The sequence below is a fragment of the Girardinichthys multiradiatus genome, chromosome 10 (assembly GCF_021462225.1).
Source record: "Girardinichthys multiradiatus isolate DD_20200921_A chromosome 10, DD_fGirMul_XY1, whole genome shotgun sequence".
In the NCBI taxonomy this organism is placed as follows: Eukaryota; Metazoa; Chordata; class Actinopteri; order Cyprinodontiformes; family Goodeidae; genus Girardinichthys; species Girardinichthys multiradiatus.
In genome coordinates this window covers 26,856,792-26,868,961 of record NC_061803.1, presented here as the reverse complement: position 1 = coordinate 26,868,961, position 12,170 = coordinate 26,856,792, and the positions used below count along the sequence as shown (strand labels likewise).

The 12,170-nt window shown below is 40.1% G+C and overlaps 1 protein-coding gene across 10 annotated transcripts in view; it reads right to left on the bottom strand.

Annotated features, from left to right (window-relative positions):
• The window catches only part of cacna1g (calcium channel, voltage-dependent, T type, alpha 1G subunit), a 413,040-nt gene that overhangs the window by 231,538 nt on the left and 169,332 nt on the right, over positions 1-12,170 (bottom strand). For all 10 annotated transcript variants that reach the window (XM_047377396.1, XM_047377397.1, XM_047377395.1 and 7 more), the window contains exon 4: positions 1,774-1,907. In XM_047377396.1, the coding sequence (XP_047233352.1) occupies positions 1,774-1,907 (134 nt within the window). The remainder of the gene's footprint in view (positions 1-1,773; positions 1,908-12,170) is intronic.

Below are 12,170 nucleotides of genomic sequence, written 5' to 3'. Positions count from 1 at the left end.
AACCCTGGTCTTTAAACATCGACCGCCTTAAAGGTTTCATAAAGCTATGTGACACAACATCCGGGAGAGTTACGGTGTGGAGAAGCCCCAAAGAAGCGTACCACCCAGACTGTGTCATGCCCAGAGTGAAGCATGGTGGTGGATCAGTGATGGTTTGGGCTGCCATATCATAGCATTCCCTTGGTCCAATACTTGTACTAGATGGGCATGTCACTGCCAAGGACTACCGAACCATTCTTGAGGACCATGTACATCCAATGGTTCAAACATTGCATCCTGAAGGCGGTGCCGTGTATCAGGATGACAATGCACCAATACACACAGCAAGACTGGTGAAAGATTGGTTTGATGAACATGAAAGTGAAGTTGAACATCTCCCATGGCCTGCACAGTCACCAGATCTAAATATTATTGAGCCACTTTGGGGTGTTTTAGAGGAGCGAGTCAGGAAACGTTTTCCTCCACCAGTATCACGTAGTGACCTGGCCACTATCCTGCAAGAAGAATGGCTTAAAATCCCTCTGACCACTGTGCAGGACTTGTATAAGTCATTCCCAAGACGAATTGACACTGTATTGGCCGCAAAAGGAGGCCCTACACCATACTAATAAATTATTGTGGTATAAAACCAGGTGTTTCAGTTTCATTGTCCAACCCCTGTATCTTCTATACCGCTTATTCTATAGTGGGTCACGGAGGAGCTGGGGCCTATCTCCAACAGTCTACAGGCGAGAGGCAGGGTACACCCTGGACAGGTCGTCAATCTGTCGCAGGGTAACACAGTCATGCACAGACTCATTCACACCTAAGGGCCGTTTAGAGAGACCAATTTACCTAACAATTATGTTTTTGGACTGTGGGAGGAAGCTGGAGTACGTGGTGAGAACCCATGAGAACATGCAAAATCTATGCAGAAAGACCCCCTGGCCAGGAATCAAATCCAGGACCTTCTTGCTGCAAGGCAATAGTGTTACCAACTGTGCCACCGTCTCTGTGTAATTAATCTATATAATGTGTTTCATTTGAATTGAGTTACTAAAATAAACAAGCTTTTCATTGATGACTTTATTGATGGCTGCTTACAATGGATATCCAGGCATGTTACAGGAAGAAACGAATATATGAAACATGTCTTATCTATTTTGATGAAGGACACTTGTGCACAGGAGGAAGCTTGTCCTGTTCCCACTGATCGACAACAGAAGCGGCGGCAGAAGGATGGCATTAAAACCCAGCGGGGGATATAGTGTGATGCAAATGTTTGACCTGAACCAGCAGGCTAAATTCTGCAACGTGTTTCATCAATCCAGACTGTGTGGAGTGCTTCGTCAGAGTTTCTATGTGTTTCTATGTCCTGTATATTTATAGCTAAACAATTTGAGGATGAAGTGGGAGACGACGAGTATTTATTTCAGTTTAAGTTCTAAGTAACTTTTATGACTGTGTATAGGCATGTAAATCTACATTATGAGTGCATATTCAATTTTTAGCACTCACGTACATGTTTTAAAGGTCACGGGAGCATCCAGAGAAGTAGCCTAAAATGTGTTTACATAGTTAAGACTTTATTTCAAGTGTTGGTTGACCAACTGTGTGCAGACACTAATGGTAAAATTAGATTTCACAAGCTCTGATCAGCTAATAGACTTTGTAGAATGGACCCTAGTCAAATTGAGATTAAATACAAGCTGAACTTTATTAATGTCTTCATTGTGTTTATGAATTCTGACTCTTTTTCTTCTGAGAAATCCCTTGTGTTACTGTGCAGCTCACCCAGCCAATACTATGAAGAAGTCCAAGCGGTTCCATGTGTCTCCAAGGTAACACTTCTTGCCAAAAATCCCCAGGGCTACCATCTTGATCACCATCTCAATGGCAAAGAAGGCAAAGATGAAGTCATCAAAGTCCTGCCCAGACACATAGATAAAATAAAAGAATTAACATCATGTATTGCACATTACTAAACATTTATAATATGTTGTAAAGCAATCTACACCCAACATTCTCTTGAGAGTAATAAATCTATATTTATAAAACCCTGTTTGGCAAACTGGACTTTATACTAATCTAATGATCTATTTATCTGTCCATTGTCTTCCTCTCGTCCAAAATCAAGTCACAAAGGTAAAAGGTGCAGCAAGGAAACCCCGACCTTTCTTTTCTTTCAGTAACACTCACCAACTCATTTAGGAAGATCCCAAGGTGTTCCAGGGCCAGCAAGAACACAAAGTCCCTCCAATAGGATCTGGGGAACTGCCCCAGAGTCTGCTTCCTTTGGGAAAACATCCAAAGGGACACATCCTGATCAAATGCCCAAACTAGCTTTTGATGTACAGGTGTAGCAACTCTAATCCAAACCGATATCTATCCCCCATTTCTGTCCATACTTCCCAAATAAACAAATACTCAAGTGCACAACTTCCAGGATGTCCTTTTAGGGAACTCCCATTAGAGCACGTAACTATAGTAACTACATCCCCTTCTAATTTATGACCAATTAAACAATAGTTGTCAGATTGCACAAAAGGAAAATAGTTCTGCACGGATTATGTGTTCAGAGCCAGCTGTGAGAACAAGCCCACCCTAAAAAAAGAATGTCATTATTATTTATTATTATTATTATTATTGGATTTTCTTTGTTCTTGTGGAGAATGTACAGGATTTTAGGCTTAGTCTAGTAACCAAACGAAGAAGGCTGATTTCAGCCACTTGTATCAGGTAACTCCTTTTGGTCGTGATCCATATCTTATGACTACAGGTGAAGAAACATAGACAGACTTTTAAACCCACCATCTTTTCTTCACTATGTCACAACAGTGTAACACCCACATTGCAGCAGACAATCTCCATCTATCTCCCACTCAGTCCTTCATCACTTGTGAACCAGAGAATAAAATGACCAAGTCCTCTGCTTGAGGCAGAGACTATCTTTGCTTTGCTAGCCTTAGCATGTACAATCTGAGCTTTTATAACTCGTTGGTGAAGATTGAATGTATTCATTTACTGAGGCCAGTTATTTTATTGGCCTCTATCTAACCCAGACATTTGTTGACGTATTATAAACATCTCAATGGGAGCGTTTGACATCAGTGAGACAGTTTATGAATTCCTGCAGAGAAAACCATGTCTCTTTATTCTGTCGCCAGGAGGTCAGACAATTGCACTGGCTGAGGGGACGTCAAACTCCTTGTAGCAGCAAAAGAATTAACAATTTGCTCAACAGCACTAAACAAGCCTGTGTGATGTCCTCGAGTGATCTAAGGCCGAATTACGATTTCATTACCTTCCTTTATTAACTGGTGCTCAAGAATGACTTGTAGCCTTGAATTTAAAATGGTATAACCTAGAGCAAACTGCTCACTATGTTATTCAATATCACTTCCCTCATTACACCCTGTCTAGCCTCGGCTCTCCAAAATCCTCGTTGGACTAGACTGAAGTCAAAGGCAAGAATGTGGATGGAAATAGGTAAATACCGCTTTCTTGAAATATGAAAATCAATAAGAAATTACAAAAAGCAGAGGAGGAGGAATTTGGAATGGGAAGGGAGAATAGAAAGCTCAAAGTAAAAACAAAAGCTAAAGGGAAAAAAATCTGGAAGTAGATTAAGGGAGGACACCCACTGATAGATGAGTCATCCTAACACGAACAGAGACATGTATAAATATATCAGATCCTGTTAGCTTAAGAAAATGCTAGCCTTTTACTGCTTTAAAGCTCACTGGAAGTAAAAAGTTGTGGTTGACAGAGGAATGTAAGACTGACAGTGTGTTTACAACTCAATAATCTCAGCCAGTCCCAGCTTTTGAGCTTTCACATAGCATCCTGAAACACAAAAAGAAATAAAACTAAAAACATCCCCTAAATTCAACACATGAGCTTGTGCTGCTATTTCCACAATGCTCAATCTGTCAGCCCATGCAACTAACAGCTGCCTAAGGTTAACTCTTTAATAGTGACCATACATCACTCCAGGTGTTAATAAGTAGATTTTAGACACCACTCATTAACTATGTCAAAGCAGAGGAGCCCTGGAGCACACTGTTCAGTGAAACAAAACCTCCAGAAAAATGATCTAAATTTAATTTGACTTGTGTGAGCGCTGGAAACAACTTGCACTGTCATCTGGGCACCACATACGTTTCATGTTCTGTTCACTGTATTGTGTCACATGATACTATTATTGAGACATTTGCACATCATGGTGCAATTGCTTCCACTAAGAAACCTAGAAAGGAATGCAATATTTTGAAATGTTCACACATCACATAAAAACATTTTTCCAGGTATAGTTTTTTTCAAACCACTAAACAGAAATGCATTTGAAGTTTTAATCAGGATCAGAATCAGCTTTATTGCCAAGTTCGTACATACAAACAAGGAATTTGACTCCGGTACACTTTGCTCTTTGGTTTTGTTTTTGTATTACAGAATATACATATTTACAATGTACAATATACACATATATAATAAAATTAGTTAATCACACACCTGCTTCAACAAACCCACTGTCATCTGAACAAAGCCAGCACCGTAAGGATCATGTTCTTTGATTTCTCCATTGCATTTAATACAATTCAACCTGATTTGCTTTGACAGAAGACTCAGGTGGAGGCCTCAACAATCTCCTGGATCAAAGGCTACCTGACAAACAGACCACAGTTTGTGAGACTGAAGGGTTGTGTGTCTAATCAGGTAGTTAGCAGCAGAGGAGCACCGCAGGGGACTGTACTCTCACTATTCATATTCACTCTGTACACCTCAGACTTATAGTACAAGACAGACTCTCATCTTGAATGTGACTAAAACAAAGGAGATGATTGTAGATTTGAAAAGAAACAGGAATAGGTCAAACGCTATCTCACCATCATGGGAGAAGAACTGAAGGTGGTGGAGTATAAATACCTCAGGGTTCATCTGGACAACAGACTGGAGTGGAGATGCAACTGTGAAGCTGTCTACAAGAAGGGACAGAGCAGACTGGTCTTTTTGAGGAAACTTAGGACCTTTAGTGTTTGCAGCAAGATGTTGCATAACTTCTATAAGTCTGTTGTGGAGAGTGCGATTTCTTCTGTCATCATCTGCTGGTGTAGCAGCATCAGAGGACTCATCTGGAACCTCTAGAGATCACTGTGCAAAGAAGGATTCTTCATAAAATGAAGAACATTATGGAGAACCCTGAGCATCCTCTTCATGTGATTGTCGTACAACAACAGAGTGTCTTAAGTCAGTTTTCTTCAGATCTTTTGTAAGACAGACCGCTGCAGCAGATCCATCAGCATGTACAACGGCTCTTTGAAGAAACCTGCATAATATGAGCTACAACAATATTTAATTTCCCTTTGGGATTAATAATGTATTTTTGAATTGCATTGAATTGAAATTAATCAAAAACACCAGATCCCAATAGGAAAAATCCTGCTGGATACCTATAATGATATGTACTTTGTAATGTGTTAGGAGTGAAAAAGATGCCACCATTTCATGTAAATGAAAATGATAAACCCACAGAAGGCTGAATTTAAAGACATCCTCAAAATCAAATTGAAAAATTATGCAGAAGACTTGTCTATTTTGTCAAAAGACAAGATGGCCCCCATTGTAGTTTGGATGCCCCCACCGTTGGTTTATACGGGTGCAATGCTAGAGCGTGCTCCTTAAATTGTCTCACTGTTGCTGTGCCCTCCCCTGTAGTTCACTTTAATAACACATATGTAGCTGATGACTGATTTAAAACCTTCTCTGATATTTAACAGACCAGTTAACCCCGATATTTAATGGACTTAACGTTATACTATGATTAGAAGGTGGCCTTAAGGTTAGCTCTATGGACTACCCACGGACTGATTTATAAGTTCCTGTTTCCCAAACAAAGCACTAAATATATCTAGCAAGTCCTGGGTCATCTCCAAGGTCTCCTTCTAGTGATGCATGTTACTAAAAAGACATCCAGAAATACCCTTTACCAGTTGCCAAAATTGCAGCAGGGTCCTTCCAATGTAAAGAAGAATCTACTCTACTCTGAAATTCCGGTACGGTAGCCATAACACGTTAGATGCTGCACAATTTGCATACCAACATTCACCTCCTTTCTATCATGCTGTTTAAACCCTAAGGTATTTAAACTGCTACCCAGAGGTGGCAACTCACCCTTCAATGGAATAACACCATGGGCTCCAGTGCTTAATGGAGGTTCCTGCTCAATGAAGCAAGTGGGATTGTATAATCTACAAGTTCCTTTCAAACTAATGCCCCTCGGTATATGTTCGCAATGTCTTTAAATGTTAGCTGTAATCTAAAAATGTATTTTCTATCTTAACAGACGATAAAATAATGTTTTGGCAGGATTCTGCAAATAGACATTAAGAATGTATGACAAGTAACTTTATTATATGCAAAAAATATTTACTCATAATTGTACATTTATTAAATTAAGTCCTGTTGCATATATGTGAATTGTTAGGTTAATTTCAATAAAGCCATTTATTTGTCACGTTGTGTGGTGGTGAAGGACCAAAGCAGCAACTGGACATCGGCAGGTGGATGGATGTATTTTAATGTTAAAAATAATATACAGGACGCAAAGGAAACACAGGCACCAGGGAGAAAACAACGACGGCGACAGAAGATGACCCGATAATGAAGGGGCAGAAAACAGAACCTACAATACAACTGAGGGGAAAAGAACTACATGGAAAACAGGTGAGTCTTAACAGACACACAAACAGTTGTGTATCATTACATCATTATTTACTGTGTTTTAGTCTTAAATATCTCAGTAGCTCTATGTTGGTTTGTAGTTTGTTTTTTTTATCCCTGCTAAATTGTAATTGGCTAGGTTATGGTTGCTATATTGCCCATGGCTGTTTTGTGCTTATGTTCCCAATGTTGCATATTTACAATTAAAGTTTTAAAAAAGAAGTCAACTTGTAGCTGGTGTCGTGTCAAAGCCTCTCTTTTTCATTGGCTGTCAGCAGCATGCGTTTCATTTTGGGTTGGTAATCAGTTCATACTACCCAACCGCATCCAGATCCACATTAAAAGAAATTCAAACTGAGGTCGGATCAGTTCCCCGCACAGACTTGCGTTCTCCGGTCTTCAACTTCTCTCACACTAACAGATTATTGAGCCAACTTTCCATTTGCGACTAGCTTAGACCAATGCAGACTTTCCCCAATTTGGAATTAGGGATAAAAAGTGGTTCCTCTATAAGTACCAATATAAGGAAAAAAGCCCAATTTGTATCTCATATTCTTGAAGAATGATTAAAGAAGAGTTATAAAAATACCAAACGTTGTCAGAAATCATATTTTATATAAGATAAGTGCTGCATTTTGCAGTAGTAGTTTTCTGATCTCAACTTAAAAACAATGGGTTTTCCTTTTGCACAAACTCTGGTGTAAATTGTTAATAAGTTGCGATAGATTGAGCACAAGAGTTCAGGTGAATCTTGCTGAACATCTGAACGACCAGGGTAAAACTAAAATTATCATTGTTATCACATTGTACATTTTTATTGCCTGAAAGGTTTAAAATTAGAACTAAACAAGGCCAAGGGCTTGAACTAAAACCCATATTTGTTTTTGGTAGATGTCAGTGCCTCAAAAAAGAAGCACAAATTGCAAAAAGCTTGGAGTGTTGTACCACAATAGCAGCCAGTTGTAAAAATAACAAAGTCCAACAATTGACATACAGGTCCTTCTCAAAAAATTAGCATATTGTGATAAAGTTCATTATTTTCTATAATGTAATGATGAAAATTTAACATTCATATATTTTAGATTCATTGCACACTAACTGAAATATTTCAGGTCTTTTATTGTCTTAATACAGATGATTTTGGCATACAGCTCATGAAAACCTAAAATTCCTATCTCACAAAATTAGCATATCATTAAAAGGGTCTCTAAACGAGCTATGAACCTAATCATCTGAATCAACGAGTTAACTCTAAACACCTGCAAAAGATTCCTGAGGCCTTTAAAACTCCCAGCCTGGTTCATCAATCAAAACCCCAATCATGGGTAAGACTGCCGACCTGACTGCTGTCCAGAAGGCCACTATTGACACCCTCAAGCAAGAGGGTAAGACACAGAAAGAAATTTGTGAACGAATAGGCTGTTCCCAGAGTGCTGTATCAAGGCACTTCAGTGGGAAGTCTGTGGGAAGGAAAAAGTGTGGCAGAAAACGCTGCACAACGAGAAGAGGTGACCGGACCCTGAGGAAGATTGTGGAGAAGGGCCGATTCCAGACCTTGGGGGACCTGCGGAAGCAGTGGACTGAGTCTGGAGTAGAAACATCCAGAGCCACCGTGCACAGGCGTGTGCAGGAAATGGGCTACAGGTGCCGCATTCCCCAGACCTGGGCTACAGAGAAGCAGCACTGGACTGTTGCTCAGTGGTCCAAAGTACTTTTTTCAGATGAAAGCAAATTCTGCATGTCATTCAGAAATCAATGTGCCAGAGTCTGGAGGAAGACTGGGGAGAAGGAAATGCCAAAATGCCAGAAGTCCAGTGTCAAGTACCCACAGTCAGTGATGGTTTGGGGTGCCGTGTCAGCTGCTGGTGTTGGTCCACTGTGGTTTATCAAGGGCAGGGTCAATGCAGCTAGCTATCAGGAGATTTTGGAGCACTTCATGCTTCCATCTGCTGAAAAGCTTTATGGAGATGAAGATTTTGTTTTTCAGCACGACCTGGCACCTGCTCACAGTGCCAAAACCACTGGTAAATGGTTTACTGACCATGGTATCACTGTGCTCAATTGGCCTGCCAACTCTCCTGACCTGAACCCCATAGAGAATCTGTGGGATATTGTGAAGAGAACGTTGAGAGACTCAAGACCCAACACTCTGGATGAGCTAAAGGCCGCTATCGAAGCATCCTGGGCCTCCATAATACCTCAGCAGTGCCACAGGCTGATTGCCTCCATGCCACGCCGCATTGAAGCAGTCATTTCTGCCAAAGGATTCCCGACCAAGTATTGAGTGCATAACTGTACATGATTATTTGAAGGTTGACGTTTTTTGTATTAAAAACACTTTTCTTTTATTGGTCAGATGAAATATGCTAATTTTGTGAGATAGGAATTTTGGGTTTTTATGAGCTGTATGCCAAAATCATCTGTATTAAGACAATAAAAGACCTGAAATATTTCAGTTAGTGTGCAATGAATCTAAAATATATGAATGTTAAATTTTCATCATGACATTATAGAAAATAATGAACTTTATCACAATATGCTAATTTTTTGAGAAGGACCTGTATGTTACAACACAAGATGCATGACTGAGAGAAAGTGAGTGTTGTGTGAAATACAGAAGATTAAAGCTGTTATCTGCCATGCTGAGTCTTTAATGACTGCTTTGATTTTCCATCCAATACTACATTTCTCCATTGCTGTTCTTTTTTTCTATTCTTGTCACAGCTTAGCAGTAGTTACTCATCTATTTTGCATTAGATAAATCCTACAAAGCTCCTAATGTGATAAAGGGACTTACACCTTAAGGGCACACTTTGAAACATGCATGCAACGTCAAACCCATGCACATGGTCTTGCAAAAGTGTTTTCCACATTTTGTCATCAACCTCAAACTTCAGTGTATTTTATTGGGTTTTGGTGAAACATCGACACAAACTAGTCCTATAAATTAATATAATGAACACCATTTTCAGCACAACTTCTTGATTGGAGACAGGTCTGGATTTGGATAGGCCATTCTAAAAGATTAACATGCTTTAATCGGAACTCTTCATATGCTCGGGTGTATGTTCAGGGCTGCTGTCCGGCTATGACATGAAACTCGGTCAGCAGTCTTAGGTCTTTTGTAACCTCTGACAGGTGTTCTTCCAAGACAGCAATGTATGCAGCGTCATCTATCTTCTCATCAATGGTGACCAGCTTCTCTGTCAGTGCGAAAAAAAAACATTCCGAAAGCATGATGCTGCCATCACCATAGCGTCTTTGAGGTGATGTGTAGTGTTTTTGTTTTTTGGGGTTTTGTTGTCACAGAATGTGATTTACATATGGCCATGGGAAAAAAATTAAGACGCCCTATTACATATTTAGTTAATCCCAAAAAAGGGTTTACTTGGTCATGTGTAATCATTTTTTATTTATTTCTGGAAAAGAGTATTTGAAGGGAATTAAAAGTTAACCTTGTTTTAGTCATTAAGCAAAAGACATCAACAAAAGCTAAGGCAAAAGCTTTGGACACTGTAGCCCCTTATAGCTAGTCTTTCTCCTTTTGGTTAAAACAGCTTCAGTAACACACTTCTTCACCTGTCGCCTTCACCTTCACCTGTCTGACATCGATGTGAGGAAACTGTGACCCGCTCCTCACAGCTGTGAGATGTTTGAGAGGTTTCTTGGATATACTGTTTCAAGTTACCCAAAAGCATCAAAAAAAGACTTTGATTCACCTCAGGATTTCCCATTTTCTAAATCTTAGTCTACTTTTGGTGGAGTTACTGGGAAGTTTTGGATCATTGTCATGTTGCAGCATCAAATTCTATTTCAGTTCTAATTTGCTGTACATATTGTCTTACCTAGTCCTAAAGCACCCACTGACACAGAAGAATTAAATGGTTGATTCAATGATGGTTGTCTGGCAAGGTCCTGTTGCAGCAAAGCATCACCAAACCATGGGATGTCCTGGTCTGTGCTTCACAGGAATGCTTTATTTACTTTATGCAAAATACAACCTTTGTTCTGGTTTCCAAATAATTCAATTTTGTGCTTGGGTTGTACAGCCATGCATTTTCATATGATCCATAGCACAATTTTAATACAGGTGATATCTTTGGGTCTTTCAGAGACCTCTTTTGGCCTGTTGCAGTCTGCTTTCAGGGTAACTTGGTATATCATATTATTTTCATTGTATGGTAACAAAATTTTAAAATATAAAAAAATGTGTTAATACCTTTTCAAGTCACTGTATATGCATTAGGACATAGCACACAAGCATACTTGCTTATTGAGCTTCTGCATACTGACTAGCAGCAAGGACAGACCTTTCTTTGAGCACTTGCTTAAAATGACCACACAGACATGGTTTTTTTGGGGTTTTTTTTTTCTGAAATACAGCTGGGACCTCTAATTCATTCAAGTCAACAGGAGATGCTGGCCTGAGGGGGTTCCCACTGCAGCATACTGGTGGGGCAGCACGTGGTAACATGGGCTCTCTAATCGGGAAATTGATTCTCACAAACTTGTGTGGGACATCAGTGGAGCGTGAAACACATCGCATCACCCTGCAGAACATAGACCGACGTCCAACACTCGACATCCAAGCATCACAACAGCAGCGGTGCAGACACTTCATCAATCAGAGGCTAAGATGGAAATTACTGAAACTCTCTATGTACTCAAAGGAAAATATGTTTCTGCGTATGTCTGGACTGTACGGTTCACTTGCTGTTCGTCCATGTGGACAGCGTAAGACCCTAAACACCATACGCTTGCCTCTGAGGGATTTGACACCAATGGCCTGTTCTGAACCCCCCAGTGCTTACACACCCACTTTAATTTTTGCCATTTAACTGCATTAGCAAATGTGTACTCAGAGACAGACAGAGTATGTGAACATTTAGGAAGCAAAATTGAATTATGAATGGCTGTACAGGAAAAATCTCATTTTATTATGTACTATAAATGCTCCACGTTTTTTGAATAAGTGATCAAATATATACTATTGTGTGTACATGTCATTGACTAAATATGCGCTACAACGCGCTCAACTTTTGTTCAGAATCAGCTTCTTATCACTGGTAATGACGCGGCTTTCCTCTCACTCATTCCCGCAGCTTCACAGTGCTTTAAACAGTGAGTTCAATAGCGAAGCAAAAATGCTGGGCTTTGTCCCGCCCATCGGACGCTCAGCGTCTCTGGGGGTCTATGGGGCAGTGGGCTGGCCTCGGGTGGCCCGGACGCTCAGCTTCTGCATGATGATTGGATGATCTGTCTGAGACTGAATCCCTTTTTGATTGACAGGAAAATCAGCAAATCAGCGATCTTGAAATTGAGCATTCCCTCTTTGAAAGACCAGCATCCGCCACTGGTGTACGGAGTTAATCGCTATGAAGCAGAAAGCTATCAAGTAAATGTAAAGATGCCACACACATCCAAACATTCATATTATGGCTGTTGCTCACTGAGTGTCCATTAGTAGAGCT